This window comes from Gracilinanus agilis, chromosome 1 (assembly GCF_016433145.1).
Source record: "Gracilinanus agilis isolate LMUSP501 chromosome 1, AgileGrace, whole genome shotgun sequence".
Lineage (NCBI taxonomy): Eukaryota > Metazoa > Chordata > Mammalia > Didelphimorphia > Didelphidae > Gracilinanus > Gracilinanus agilis.
The window spans coordinates 525,155,888-525,172,411 of record NC_058130.1 but is presented as its reverse complement, the minus strand read 5'-3'; the positions used below and the strand labels follow the sequence as shown (position 1 = coordinate 525,172,411).

General features: G+C 38.6%; 1 protein-coding gene across 3 annotated transcripts in view; it reads left to right on the top strand.

Moving 5' to 3' along the window:
• Positions 1 to 16,524, top strand: part of MAPRE2 (microtubule associated protein RP/EB family member 2) — a 145,671-nt gene that overhangs the window by 115,838 nt on the left and 13,309 nt on the right. For all 3 annotated transcript variants that reach the window (XM_044666402.1, XM_044666407.1, XM_044666394.1), the window contains one exon: positions 5,684 to 5,826. In XM_044666402.1, the coding sequence (XP_044522337.1) occupies positions 5,684 to 5,826 (143 nt within the window). The remainder of the gene's footprint in view (positions 1 to 5,683; positions 5,827 to 16,524) is intronic.

Here is a 16,524-nt window from a genome sequence, read left to right as displayed (position 1 = left end):
ACATCTCTCCAGGGAAATTATTTTCATATCAGATCACAGCTTATGAAAATTTGAGAGTTTAGTCTCCTCTTAAAAATGTACCTTTACTCTGAGCCACAGAGTACATTTTCCATTAAAGCCTTAAAACCTTTGGAGTAGATGCACAGATTTTTCCCAGTACTGTTCTTTTTATTTATTGTCATCAGATTTATTCTTTTCTTAAAAAGTGAATATTCTTTCTGAATGAGATAGAAGGAAGAAGGGAGGGAAGGAGGAAAAGAGGGAGGGAGGGAGGGAGGGAAGGAGAGAGAGAGAGAGAGAGAGAGAGAGAGAGAGAGAGAGAGAGAGAGAGAGAGAGAGAGAGAGAGAGAGAGAGAGAGAGAGTCTCTGTCTTTTGCAAAGTGCCACCTTTGAGATTTTTTTTCCTAGCAACCTTTTATTCCATCATTGCTTGGGTTCTGTCAAAACTGCTTCATCCAAACTGAAAATGCCATCTTTGTTTAAGATCTTATAAGACAAATAGAAGAAGGGAATCAAATCAGCATTTATATAGCACCTCCTAATATTATAGCAGGTACTATGGTAATAAGCACTTTACAAATATTACCTTATTTGATCCTCATAACAATCCTGCAAGGTAGGTGCTATTATTGTTCCCATTTTATATTGATCTGAATCATTTTATTTATTAAAATCTGCCCATTTTACATGTATGCCTGTTTATTGAGGAAACCAAAACAAAAAGAATCTAAGTGACTTACCCAATTGAAAAATATATATAGATATATACCTATATTTTTACACCCAGGATTATACTTTTAGTAAAAATGTCTGAGACCAGACTTGAATTCAGGTCTTTTTGACTCCAGCCTCATGTCTCTATCTATTGTACCACCCAACCACCTCAGTAACGTAAAGGGATTTTAATTGTACTATGTTCTATTAATATTATGAAACCATTTCAAAAAGCATTTCTCTGTCTCCACCTTCTCATCTACCAAACCTGTAGTGTCGGTTAATTAGGATCTGGTGCTATTTCATGCTTGTATCATACTAATACAGTGATCCCTCACCTATCACAGGAGTTACATTCCAGAGACCCCCACAATAGGTCAAAATCCACAAAGTAGCGGCGTTGTATTTATTTTATTATTTATAAATATTTTAAGGCTTTATAAACCCTTCCGACTCTCCTATAAATCTTTTCCACACTCTTATTAACCGTTCCCACACTCTTATAAACACTGAGCCAATCAGCGCCCAGGATACAGAACGCAGCACTGTGGTTGGTCCTGCGATACAGCCAGGGACAACTGTACATATTAGGGAAGTGTTGTTTTTCAATGGTCTGATTTTCTGTGACCTCATGGACCATAACTGTCTTTGGGATTTCTTGGCAAGGATACTGGAGTGGTCTGTCATTTCCTAATCTGGTGTGTCCTTTTGTCAGGCAAATAGGGATAAGTGACTTGCCCAATTTCACACAACTAGGAAATATCTGAGGCTGAATTCAAACTCAGGGCTTCTTGACTCCCAGCCCAGTGTTCTTTTACCATTGAACCCCAGCTTTCTCTAGTTGGAAAATAGTAACAGTATTATTCCTTGAAGTTATATATAGCTTTTTGTTCCTTTCCTTTATCTGTTTTGTTCTACTCAGTGAAAATATTTTGATGCACATTGCTATATAAAAGGTTGATAAAAATGCATCATACCAAACATACAGTGCATTGAGTGCTTTGGAACTACCAGCATTGAGGATTGGACATACTTGGCCAAAACTTACCTTGCTATTTTAAGGCTATGTTCATGGTAACTATGAGAGTCAGTGGTTCTGACCATCACAAGTCAATCAATCAACCCCTCTCAAGTGTCTTTTTGCCCCAAGAAACTGTTTCTTAGTTCACTATAACTGACCAGTTTTGTAATATCATTTCGATACACTATAAGTAATGCTTGGGGAAAAAAATTTCTACAAGTTTGATTGCACAGAGGAAGAGTATGATGGAATATGTAACCTTACAGGGGCTGCAGGAGTTGGGCAACAAACCCAACTACATGTGATTTTTTTCTTTCATGCTTTTTTAGGTATCTACCAGACACCATTGGTTGTCTGTATCCTTTATCTCTAAAATCAATAAGAGCTTTCTTTATGTGAAAATAGATCACTGATAAAAAGGACAGAATTGTCTTGATCTTTCACTTTTAGGACTAAATAAATGGCTAAAAGCATTTCTTCAGAGGGTAGCTGATGCTGAGTGGTCCCCGGCCTCTTTGCATTACTCTGTTGTCATTTAGAAGAAGGATGTCAGGAAGTAGCCCTCCCATTACTGAGGCTTTTTATAAATTTGATCCTCCACTTCCTAGCCCCTCCATATAGTTCTGCAGCCAGTGGTTTTTGCTGTTTATCAGACACAAATATTTCCAACAGTCTCCTCACCAACACTGATGAATCAGTCAGATTTAAGCGATCAAACTGGGCTGTGAAGATGTACCAGATTTAGGCATGGATTCATATAGCAAGCAAAAAATATTTCTCAAGTGCCTACTATGTACAGAGAACTCTGCTAGACTCTGGAAAGGTTACAAAACACCAGGCTAACTGTCCTGGAGGACCTTGTAGCCTTTTTGGGGGGGAGGGAATAAAAGATCCAAAATAACCATAATGACAAGATAGAACAAGACAGCTACCTTAAGTGATACATAGTATTTTGAAAGAGTTCAGAAAAGAGGTTGCTTCGGACTGACAGAGGATAAAGGAAGGATTCAATGCAGAGATAGTACTTTGTAGATGATCTGGAGTACAACTGGTAAAAATAGGGAAGGAGACCATTTTCTAGAAAGAAAGAACAGCATGAATAAAATCTTGCAAGTGGGAGAAGAAGGCACATTCAGGGAAACAGGAAATCAATGGAATTCTACCACATTCACATACCATCCTTTGTCATCATTTTTATTCACATCTTCACTGGGGCAAATTAGCCTTCCAGCCTATATAAATTTGTGAATAGAGCTAACCTTCAGTAAGGAGATGAAAAAGAAAAAAGTTTAATTCCCTTATTTGACATCAGATGAAAATAAACTTTTTTCCCATAAGCAATACTTAGTCTACAAATTCCAGACAGATGAATGTCCTATATCTACAAATGACTAGCTCTAAGGCAGGATTTTATTTCCCTACTACTGCCCCTGTCCTCTCATTGCCTCCACCAGGACTAATCCTTTCTCCTTTGAACAAAACATCTCCCAGAAGGAGCCCCCACTTCTAGCCATGTGCCCGTTCCCTTTGTCCAGAGCCCCTGCCCTTAATCCTTGATTCCTTAGAGCAGAATAGATCCTTCTCTGCCATTCTCACTACTCCTCCCTCTCCCCTTTGCCACTAAAAATGACTCTGTCTCACTTTTCTTTTCCTCATCTCTTGGCACTGGAGTTGCTCAGAGAACAGCTCCTTATTCCTCCTAATCCCGACCTCTGCAGCTAGAGCTCCCATCTGTCAAGACCCTCTAATTAGTTGGCTTTGGATTAGCTCCAGTAGTTTGAAGGGAAGGAAGGAAATCTCTTCTTCCTGGTACTGGGACATAGTGACATTAGATATGTTCCTAGAATCCTACACTGGAATCTCAAATGCATTTTTCTATAGAACTGTTCTTAAATGGTCTTTAGGTTCCATAATATCTTTATCATTTTTAAAGAGCTTACCTTCTATCTCAGAATCTATACTAAGTATGGGTTCTAAGGCACCGAGACATCTAGTTGTTCTGAATATATAATATTATTAATACTGATAGTTCTAGTACTTTATAGATTGAAAAGGCATTTGCAAGTTTACCTGAGAAGCTATCGTTTTTCATATCATTTCTTTCAGAATATAATCAATTCCATTTGCAAAGGGCCATTCCTATCCCCTTCTTTCTCTTCCTCCACTGCCAATACCTTCCCTCTGAGATTAATTTCCATTTATTCTGTGTACCTTGTACCTACATGGTTGTTTATATGTTTATATCTCCATGAGAATGTGAGCTCACTGAAGGCAGGGATCGTGGATTTTTTTGTCTTTCTTCTTTGCTTAGCTGTACCTGGCACACAATAAATACTTAAAACATGCTTGTTGACTGACCAGCAAGTGTCTGTAAAGTAAAGACTAAACTGATTTTTCCTATATGCTAGAATCTCTAAATAGAATTGTGCAAACTTTCCACTGCATTCGGCAATGATAATAATAAAAATAACTGGCATTTATATGTCACTTCAAAGTTGGCCATGCACTCTACAGACATGATTATCTCTTTTTTTTTCCTTACAAGTATCCAGTGAAGTAGGTACCACAGGTATTAATCTCCATTTTACAGATGAGGAAACAGAGTCAGAGAGAGAAATTGAACTTGACCATGCTCACAGAGTGAACAAGTTTTCAGCAACAGGGTTTCAAACCTAAAGCTTCCCACCTCTGAGCTAGCACTCTCTCACCTTTGGCACACTGACTTTCAAGTCCACTGGCTTGTTCACAGGCACAGCTAGAGCTGCTGAGAATCCTTTTGGAAGTCTTATTTAGTCTCTCTTCGTGCATTGTTTCACTTTTTAAAGTTTTGCCATTGATAACAATTTTGACAAGGTCCCTTTTAGCTATATTAAAATCAGATTAATTAAAAGAGATTCTGTCTCTTTAAACACAAAATCTTGGATTTACCTTTCTTCCCTAGAACTTGGACCTTCTAAATCTCTTACTATTTCACTTAAGGCAAAAGTGACTGTTATTCTATTTTCTGTCTTAGGAAAGGGAACCAGGACAATTATGCAACTTGCTGGAGCAGCAGGTCTTAACACAAAATCCACAAAAGCTTATTTCTTAAAGATGCAAAAGGGAGGGAGTTGCCCAGAATGCCACTAGCATTCGCTGTTAACATAATTCTTTCATTATTTTTTTTTTTAATCTTGAAGGGGAGCAAGGTAGCAGAGTGGATAGAGCATCACACTTACAGTTGGGAAGACCTAGATTCAAATGTGGCCTCAATCACTTCCTTGTTATGACCCTGGGCAAGTCTCTTAACCCCAATTTCCCAGTTCCGAAAGCTCTCCTGTTTTAGAACTAATCAATTACTATCAATTCCAAGACAGAAAGTAAAGGTTATTTTTTAAAAGAATAAAACAAGGTATTAAAAGAAGAATAAAAAAGGTATTTTTAAAAAGAATAAAAAAGTATTAAAAATAATAAAATAAAGTATTAAAAGGAATAAAATAAGGTATTAAAACAATAAAATAAGGTATTAAAAAGAATTTTAAAAGGTATTTTAAAAAGAATAAAATAAGCTATTTTAAAAAATTTTAAAACGTATTAAAAAGAATAAAATAAAAAGATATTAAAAATAAAATAACATGTTAAAAAAGAATAAAATAACAAAATAAGGTATTAAAAAGAATAAAATAAAATAAAGTGTTTTTTTTAAAGAAAGAATAAAATAAAATATTTTTTAAAAAGTCAGAGCAGTACCATGGTTTGGTAGTGGCTGAATGATGCCTTAGATCCAAGCATTTGAGTCTCTTCTCTGCTAAGTTTTGCATCTTGATTTTCCTGGGCAACTTCTGTTTCCTCATTTATCAGGAATTACACAAGATAATTTCAAAGGTTTCTTCATGCCCTGACGATATTCTGTGTGGTTCTGTTTTTTTCTAAGCTGCTGTTATTCATGGTTAATTATGTTGTTTCCAGGTGCTGCAAAATCTAGTCCAGCTTCTAAACCGGGATCTACCCCTTCTCGTCCCTCATCTGCGAAAAGGACCCCGTCTAGCAGCAGCTCAGCCTCCAAATCAGAGAAAGACTTAGAAACCCAGGTCATACAGCTCAATGAACAGGTACCTCCCCGTCCTGCCGTCATTCTGTGTGTGCTCACCTGTGCCTTTTGGGGATGAGGTCCGTTTAGTGGTTTGGGGACTTTTTGTTGTTGTTGTTTATCTTAATAAAGTAAATGGTACCTCTGGGCTCCATCAGGATCATTATTGAATCTGCAGCCTCCTCGATTGAGAATTGAGTGCTCTTTACACCTGCTATTAGCAGCAAGCTGCCAGGGCCATTAGCTGATGTCCTGAGTGCTCTTTTACTAACCATTAGCAAGGCCAGTGCAAATGATTTATATAGGTTTTTGACTCAAGGCAGGGAAGAGCAAGGGATGGATTTGTTTGAGGCCACTGGCTCTGCTTTATAGTTTACACCTTTAACAGGAAAAGGAGGAAATAGGTTTGAGTTGGAGGCAGTCCCATGCTCTACGTGGAGATAAGATTTTGAGAGGAAGCAATAATTGGTGAGGGGTGATTTAAATTTTAAACTCTTAAAATTCTGATTGCTGTTAAAAGTAATTTAATTTTTGGCCCAGAATAGTCAGCGAGTACAATGCTTTTGATCAGGAGTTGTGGAAAGTTCAGAATTCATGAAGATTCTAAGTTTCTCTCAGGGTGAATATATATGGTATAAATATGATAGAAATAGAGACAGCAAGGTGGTTCAGTAGATTAAGAACCAGACCTAGAGACAGGTGGTAAAGGGTTCAAATCTGTCCCCAGATACTTTCTAGCTGTGTGATCCTGAACAAGTCACTTGACTCCAGTTGCCTTGTTGTTTTTGTTCTGCCTTGGAACCCAGACTTAGTACTGATTTCAAGATGGAAAGGAAGTTGTTGTTGTTTTTAAAATGATACAAATATGTATGGTATAAATGTTTTCGCTATTAGCTCTCAAAAAAAAACAAATGTGCATGCTATACCCTTTTATGCTCATTATTAACATTTTCTCCATTACTTTCTGATATCTTGACAATCAACAAACAGCCAAAACACTGATTTTAGCATTTGCCTGTTTCCGTGGTATAAAAGCTCACACTAAATATTTAGCAGTCAGTTGGTTCCCTAGGCTAGTAGGAGCTGGCTCCAGCACATCACTGGTTTTACTCTTGTGAAGAGATTCCCATAAGTTTTTCTTAAAAAACAATTAGGACAACCATAATGAGCCTTGCGCCACATGCCTGGGGCTCCCAAGAATATGAGATTCAAGAAATACATTGCTTGTAGTAGTATATACTACTGGTACTTTGGTGGATGTCCAACTTTTGTGGCCTGAGCACTCCCCCACCAGTCACGTCTTTTTTTTCCCTTTTCTTTTAAAATATCTTCAATTTGTTACTTATTTGTTTTTAGTGTTTATTTTTAAATTCCGAATTCCAAATTCTCTCTCTCCCCCATCCCCTCAGAAGCCAAGCTATGTGATATCGATTATATATGTGAAATCATATTTATAAAACATTTTTCTATATTAGCTACATTTCCCAAAAAGGCAAGAAAAATAAAGAAAGTGAGAAAATTATCATTCAATTTGGACCTGAGTTCTCTATCAGTTCTCTCTGGAGGTGGATAGCATTTTTTTAAATCATAAGTCCTTTAGAATTGGCTTGAATCATTGTATTGATCAGAGAAGCCAAGTCTTATACAGTTGCCAATCCATACTTTCTTATCCTGTGTTTTGCTTGCCTTTATTTTCCCATTAATCCCCCATAAAGGGACCTGCTGACTTTTCTTTGGTCTTTGAGCATCAGAGATTACCACTTGGGTAAAACATCTGTTACCTCTTGTTTTTGCTACCTGACCAACTCAGCTTCTTTTCTGGCTGTGTCTGTTCTCAGGAATCTTTTATACTGCTTCTCCTGTACAAGTCATCATTGTCCATGAGCTAAAGCCCCTTGAGACGTAGCATATATGTCTCTTTTTATTACCCTTTGAATAATGTGTCATTGCAGTTCTTCCAAGAAAGAGAGGAGTTGTCTAACAAAACAAATTTGTCTACCAATTTAGAGATCTAAAGATGTAGGGAAGATGGAAGCAGGGGCAAGTAGCTTATGATGGCTATTAAAAAAACACCATTACAAGGTCTTGCAAGAATGTCAGAAGCACTAAAGTGTAGAATGGGCTAAGACTAGCTGGGAATGTTATAAGCAGGACAAAGAATTCTTACTCTCCATCTAGGGAGAAAAGTATTAATGAAGAGTGCCCAAACGGAGAGTTAGTGTCCTTGCTTAGCAAACAAAACTCAGAGCTCAATGCTTCCACTTATCTTATTTCCTCATAATATCCCTATGAAATTAAAGGAGATTAATTACACATTACCTTCTATAGTTGGAAAAATAAAGACCTAAGAAAGACAAAGTAAATTTCCCAAGGTAACACACTGAGTGAATTGTAATGTTGGTATCTATTTTTTTTTTACCTTCCGTCTTAGAATCAATACTATGTATTGATTCCAAGGCAGAAGAGTGGGAAGGAGTAGGCAATGGGGGTTAAGTGACTTGCCCAGGGTCACACAGCTGGGAAGTTTTCTGGGTCCAGATTTGAACCTAGGACCTCCTGTCTCTAGACCTGACTCTCAATCCACTGAACTATCCAGCTGCCCCCTTGATATCTTCTTATAAAATAAATTGGACATATTTTGCTTCATTCTTTCACACAGATAGCATTGATCAGATGACTCTACATATAGCCTTGAATTCTTTTAAGGATACAAAGGAATATAAAGGCATGGTTTATAGTCTGGTGAGAGAGGAAAGTGTGCAAAGATTGTGGCATAATGGAAGGTTATTGGGCTTGGAATCAAAAGACTTATGTTCAAGTCACAGCTTATTAGCCACATTTCCTTGGGCAAGTGATTTAACCTTTTTGAATACCAGTTTCCTCAACTACAAAAAAATATTATATTTGAACTACATACCTTTCAGATTTGGCAAAGCCTCAAATTGAGATGAAGCAGATAAAATGTTTTATAACTGTGAAGCCTATATTCTAGGCAATTTAATAGACATTTAAGGTACATATTATGAGCTGGGAAAATATTAAATATGACACAGTTCTAGACCTCAACAAACTTGATAATAGAATAATTGTTAATATGGGAATATAATGGAAACTGTTAATATAATAGAAATATGTCATCTCTTGACCCATTCATTCATAATACAATGAGAACCTCAAGTGTAGATGAATTGGTTGACAAGGACTGTTGTGGAATAGCAGTGTCCTTTTATGCCAAGCCTATTTTTAAAGAAGTGAGTTGCAGAGATTCGCTTTTCTATAAGATCCTGAGAAATCAGCAGAGGTAATAGCAGATCCAGGGTCAGGAGATACTTCCTTCCAGGAGCCACTAACAGCCACCCATTGAGAGGTACCTGAAAGTCACATGTTCTCATGTATGTAGTCCAAAGAATATAATTTGTGATGCTTAGATTTGCCTTTAGCCTTAGAGAGATTTGGTATAACCAATGATTCAGACTCCCCAAGTTTGAGAGTTTTGGAGAAAAAAGTAGTTCCAGATAGTGTCTGTCAGCCTCTTAGTCAGAAAATGGAATTTTACATATAGTCTACAAAGCTGAAATAAGCTAAAAAGAACACATACTCTGTTTGGGGGAAGCAAAATATTTGGACTTTGCCCTGTGTAAGATGATGGAGAAGTGCCTCTCTAAAAAACCCAAGTTTGAGAGTTATGGGAGCCATATTTGAGAAGAATAATGGGGAATTCCTTGGCAGTGTCAGCCACTTGGTGGGCAGCTAGATGGTGCAATGGATAAAGCACCAGGTCTGAAGTCAGGAAGACTCACCTGAGTTCAGATCTGACCCTCAGACACTTAATAGCTGTGTGACCCTTGGGCAATTCACTTAATTACATTTGCCTTGGTTTCCTCATCTGGAAAATGAGCTGGAGAAAGAATTGGCAAACCATTCCAATATTTTACCAAGAAAATCCCAAGTGGTGTCACAGAGCCAGACAAGACTGAAATGACTGAACAATAAATTAGCCTCTTGGAGAGAAATGAGGATTATGCAAAATCCTCTGGAGCTGGGAGGAGAGATGGGACCTAAAGCTATGATAATTAAAGAGCAAAAGACCTAGACAGATGACGCCCTCTGTTATTATTGTAAATTATTTGGATGAAATGCATGAATTACTTGAATGAGAAGAGGATGCCTCTCTTCACAACTCAAAAGGCATTTTCCTCTGATAGGAAGCCCAAAGCTTTAGGCTAAATGCCCTTAAGGGAGGATGAATGTATGGGTAAAAGTGGAACTTAGTGGAATGATCTTGAACCCCAAGTTGATTTCCCTTCATAGGGAAATCCAAGACTTTAAGGCTATGCTAAAGGTTCATAATATTATATATGTCCTGGGAAGAAGGTAGGATTTCCCAGAGTGTGGGAAATTTCCCAGAGAGTGTGGGAAAGTGAATCCTTTATGAATCACTTAATTCTGGGATAAAATAAAAGTCGTTGTGTCCTCGATGTGAATTATTATCTTGAGGGCTTGTACCAGGCATCCCTTTTCCTGAATTTGTGGAGACTTAGCTAAGTTCTATTTTAGAGTTATAGTCTACCATTTCCTATGAGGGATTCTAGGTGGGAACAAGCCAAGCCAGTGTGCTGTGATTTAGGATTACTGCTTCTAACATTAAGCCTGGTGCATATGATCCCAGAACTGATGGCTCTGGGCCATGGGTTAAAGATGTGTGCTGACAGTATTTGTAAGGACCAAAGGAAACCAGAAAAGTAAACCTCACTGGGAGGATTTAGGGAGGGCCACAGGAAGAGAGCAGCGAAGAGGGAATTGTAAAAAGAAGTAATAATCCTCTCTCTGGTTATATTTTTTGGAGGACTTGTTTTCCTGGAGGGAAATTGCTTGTTTTTCTTAATGAGAAAAACCTAAATGATGGAGAAAAAGATTATTAACATCTATACTGTGAAGTGGCAGTGAAGATCTTAGAATATCTGTTTGTCTGTTGATTATTTTTTTTTGACTGAGTTAAAGCAAGACAGTTGTGGTAAGATTCTGACCGAGCTACTGTTGACTTTTAATGAGACATTTTTATAAGCTGAGTTTTTGTTACCTAAAGAATTTGGAACACTAAGCCTCAACTTCAGATGCGTATTTCGGCAAATATTTCAACTATTTGTTCATTGTGCAAACCAAAACAGCATTGAAAAATAAACAATCCTAGTTCCTCTGGATTGAATGTGTCAGGCAGATACTCCCTGCTTGGTAAGCTAAAGCCTAATAAGCAGTAGCATACCTTACATTGCTGTGATTCAGTCTCCTAGCACCTAAATGGGGAGACAGAAGAGGGAGAGGGACCTGTATAGTGGCCTCGTCAGGCAAGTTGTATTTTTGGCAGTGTAGGATTTCAGGAAAAAAGCGGAGTTTTCATTTTGTTAGATGTGGAGTTGATGCTTTTGACCTTTACCAGTGACCAAATTATGGCATTAAATGAGGAGGTCAAATATAGCTTGGCTTTACCCTCACTGTCTCAAAAAGAGAGGCCTTCAAACCTTTCTGCAAAGAGAGGCTATTTTGTGTTTTTCTAACAGCTTTGGGAGGCAAAACTTCTTATGCTCACAGATAGAATATCAAGTTTCACCTTAGAGTTAGAGGCAAGAGGCAGAGAATTCAATGTCAGTTGCAAAGTCATTCTCATGGAACAAGCATAAATCTGGATTAAATATGAGGCAGCTCAGTGACACAGTGGATAGAGCACCGGACCTGGAATCAAGTTGAAATCCAGCCTTGTGTGACCCTGAGCAAGTCACTTAGCCTCTCTCTGCCTTAGTTTCTTCATCTGCAAAATGGAGGTGAAACTAATAGAACCTGCCTCCCAGGATTATTGTAAGGAAGAAGTAATATTTATAAGGCACTTTGTGAAGTGCTATATAAATGCTAGCGAGCTAGGATGCACAAGCCCAGTTGAGAATTCTGTTGCACTAGAAAGTTCACTTGCATAAATTTCTTGTTATTTGACCAAATTACTCTTTTGGAGAGGTTTGATTTTCTTTATTCAGAATCTGATTTGAAATTCCATTGCTATCTTGACTCTCCAGCATGATATGGAAAGAATAATAGTTTTGAAATTGGGGAAGATCTAGATATGTGAACCACAAAACTCATTTAACTCTCTGGGCCTCAGTTTACTCATCCACAATGTGCTCCCTCCCTCACAGGGAGATTTCAAGGAAAATGCCAATATGAATTAGGTAGTGGTAGGAGCACTGTACATAGCAGATAGGAAAAGAGATTCAGGTCTTGACAATGATGCCATTAATCATACCATTTTATGGGAATTAAATGTTAATTAGAAGGAAAATGGCATTTCCAGCACTAGAGAATTTAGTTTAACATAGCCTTGAAAATAAACACTAGCCTACAAGTTCAATGCTTACAGTATGTCCATTAGTATAGAGAAAAATTTCAAACTCCTCTGCCATCCCTATCTGAGTCCTTTCTCAGGTCCCATATCACCCTTCACTTCCCTATCTGCCAGTGCCTTTCCACTCAGAAACCTTGTATTTCTTTTGTATCTACCCCGCTAGAATGTAAACTTCCAGAGATCAGAGACTATCTCACTTCAGTGTTTATCCCCAGTGCCTCACACAGTGCCTGGTCCATAATTGGCTCCTAATAAATGCTTAGTGATCAATTGCACTCTTTTATGTTTCCTTTTCCTTTGTTTTTTTCATGAGAACTGATTTATATGAGGAATACGAAGGGTGTTTGTTGCAAACAAATTGCTTAAGGGCTCTTGGCCCATGGGGCACACTGGAAGAGGTAAAGTACACTAGGAAAGAGAAGAGGTAAAATTATTCCTCCCTGGATAGGCTCAATTAAAACATTTTCAGGTAAAATAAAAATTTCCCTATGATCTCTTTGTGGTACAAACTCAGCGTGGTATGGCTGGATCAAAGGGCAAGCAATCTATAGTGGAAATGCGCATCGGCTATGGTGGGGGAGAGAGGGGGAAGGTGTTGGAGGGGAGAGAGTAAGAATGTGAATCATGTATCCATGGAAAAAATTTTTTTCTAAAAAATAAAATTTTAAAAAATTTTAAAAAAGAAATATATTGCTCATTCTAGAGAAAAATTCATGGATGAAATAAAATGAAGAATGATGGACATGAATCTCAAAAAAATAAAATAAAAATTTCCCCGACCAAATGATTTTTAACCCTTACCAGAATTCTGCCTTGGAATCAATACTATGCATTGGTTCCAAAGCAGTAGAACAGTAATTGAAGTTAAGTGACTTGCCCAGAGTCACACAGCTAGGAAGTGTCTGAGGTTATATTTGAACCCATAACCTCCCATCTCTAGGCATAACTCTCAATCTATTGAGCGCCTAGCTGCTCCCTCTAGTGACTTAAAAAAAAAAAAGCTTTGCAATTCAAATAAAGAAAATTTCATGTTATCATGGAATTGAGTTGAAAGGGAAAAATTATTTTTTATTAAGTTCTTAATATATGCCAAACACTGTGAAGCACAATGGAATGGCCTAGCCATTCTTAGAATGCAGCCATAGGACAGATGACAAAGTCCAGGCTGTAATAAAACATCAGATGAAAGACCACCCAAAATCTAGAAAGTGGAGAAACAGATGGGAAGATCCAGTGGGCCACAGTCTTCCTGGAAGTATTATAGCTGGTGACAGTTCAGAGAGTAGCAGGTGTCTGGGTTATCCCCAGCAGGGATGAAGATGGGAAGTGGGGAGGAGTAGGGATGGTGTCTGCCTAGAAGGGGCATCCAGTAGCTGGTAGGAACCAGACGATAAGGGGCTAAGATAGAAGAGGAACAGGGCTCTCCATTCCTGCTGGGACCTTGGGGGAACCTATTGAGTTGTGCTTAACTAGGATGCATCAGGATAGAAGATGGAAAAGTCCTCAGCAGGCTCCCTCCACCTGGAACTACTGGACCACTTTTGCTGACTCTTTAAGTGTTCATGTCGAAGAACTATTTACTGCAGTGAAAGTCTTGGCCAGAGAAAAGCTCTCTTGCTTCTGGGAGAAAGATGGAATGGTTTTTTAATTCACAAACCCCAGCCTTCAGAGACAAACTGATTCTCAACCGACATGCAGCAAAAAGCTGCCTTCTCTAATGTCCATTGCCTTTGGGACTTTGCTTATAGTCAGAGGACTGTGAGATCCTCTCTGTGTGGGAGAAGTAAAAGTAGACTAGGTCTCTGGGTAAAATATTTGGGCTTCTACTCTGTTCTACTCTTATTCGAGTCACAGGACACAGAAATTAGAGATCAAGAACTCTCAGGGCTGCCAGGGACCTCAGAGATCAGGCCAGTCCATCCCATACCTAAAGTATGATCCCTTCTATGTTCAAAACATGGTCCTCCAGCCTCTACTTGATCGTATTTAGTGATGGGGAACCCATACCTCATGAAGCAGATCATTCCACTCTGGGAAGACTATTTTTAAGGAAAGCTTTTTTTATTTTTGTTTTTTGTCATGGTAAACCCTGGTTCCTTTTGGCATACTCCTACTCATTGTTCCTAATTTTTTCCTTTGGCGCCAAAAACAAGCCCATCCTTCTACCATGTGACAGCACTTCACATGTTTGAAGTAAGCTATCATGTGCCTCTTACATCTTCCCTTTTTTCAGCTTAAGCACCCCTAGTATCTTTAGTGACCTCACTGTGCAGAGGATAGAGCCTGGAATGAAGAAGACCTGAGTTCATACCCAGACTCAGCCACTTACTTAGTTATGTGATCCTGTCTGCCTCCGTTTCCTCAACTATAAAATGGGAATAGTAATAGCACCTACCTTAGGGTTGTTGTAGGGACCAAATGAGATAATATTTGTAAAGTGCCTAGCACATAGTAGATGCTTAATAAAATGCTTCTTACTCCCCTTCCCTTCCCCTAAGGGATTCTCATGTTCAACTTTATGGTTTTGAGTACTCCTATCATCCTAGTCTTCTTTTTCTGGATACACTACAGTTTGTCGATATTTTTCTTAATATGTGGTTTCCAAGTGTGACTATAATGTACATGATTGATCATCGGTGCAAGCATTAAAACGTCTAATGATATTGGCAGGCTATGGTTTAAATGGTCTTATGTGATAGGGCTTTTACTGGCACAGCAACGAGGTCTCTGGAAAGAGATGGAGACATATATGAGGGGGAGGAGAAGACTGTTTGTCCTGCCAACCTTCCTCTTTCTAAATTGTCCATTCCCAATCTTGGTCCTTTGGCCACCTAATCTACCAGGAATGTAGTGTCCAAAATGCTGAGGCATCTGGCCAGTGAATTTTGGAGGGTCTATTTGTGTGTGGTTCACACGGGGTAAATGAAGACTTGGAACTTCCACTTTCCACTTTTCCCCTTTCCTGGTTTAGTAACCTTAAAAATAAACAATCTCCCTGTTCTGACCAATTTTCCCTTCCTTTGATAATACCCATCTATATTGAATGTTGTGGTGACATTTGGGGGAGAACAGGACAATTATAGTCTCATAATCAACGTTGCCTAAGGGGTTTCCACGATAAATATGAGGCAGTCACAGTTGTCTGTGTGGCTCCATATCCCCTCCTCGTTTCCCAGGACCAACTTTCCAAGGCTGCCGTTTCAGTCCAAGACCCAGCTTTTGAAAAGGTTTGGAGAAAGAGTTGTGTCCTGGCCAGAGAAACATATTCCCTTCCCTAATGGAGCTTTATTGTCAAGGAATGGCCATTCTAATACTGGTTAATAAACACCCCTTTGACTGAAGGGTAAGGGTAGTAAACTATTGAAATTGGGCATCTTGGCAGGAACTTGGGCCCCAGACAAGAGCCCTGTTGTTTCTCCCTTGTACCATAGCCTGGTCACTCTTTCACTTACTGTGGCATGGTTATGTGCTTCTTTGCATGTGTATAGTTTGGCACTTTATTTCTTTTTTTTTTTTTAATTTTTATTTTGCATATTTCATGCTCTTTCCCTCTCCCCCAAACCTCCCTAACCCCCCTTAGCTGATGCATAATTCCACTGGGTTTTACATGTATCATTGATCAAGACCTAATTCCATATTATTGATAGTTGGATTAGAGTTATCATTTAGTGTCTTCATCCCCAATAATATCCCTATCAGCCCATGTGTTCAAACAGTTGTTTTCCTTCTGTGTTTCTCCTCCCACAGTTCTTCCTCTGAATGTGGCTAGTTTTCTTTCTCATAAGTCCCTCAACCTTGCTCTGGAGCTGCTAGTAGAGAAGTCCATTATGTTCGATTGTACCACAGTGTATCAGTCTCTGTGTACAATGTTCTCCTGGTTCTGCTCCTTTCACTCTGCATCAATTCCTGGAGGTCATCCCAGTTCACATTCGGTTCTTTATTCCTTTGAGCACAATAGTATTCCATCACCTACAGATACCACAATTTGTTCAGCCATTCCCCAATCGAAGAACATTCTCTCATTTTCCAATTTTTTGCCACCACAAAGAGCGCGGCTATAAATACTTTTGTACAAGTCTTTTTCCTTATGATTTCTTTGGGGTATAATCCAAGCAGTGCTATGGCTGGATCAAAAAGCAGATAGTCTTTTAAAGCACTTTGAGCATAGTTCCAAATTGCTATCCAGAATGGTTGGATCAGTTCACAACTCCACCAGCAATATATTAATGTCCCAATTTTGCCACATCCCCTCCAACATTCATTACTCTCCCTTGTTGCCATTTTAGCCAATCTGCTAGGTGTGAGGTAATACTCCAGAGTTGTTTTGAT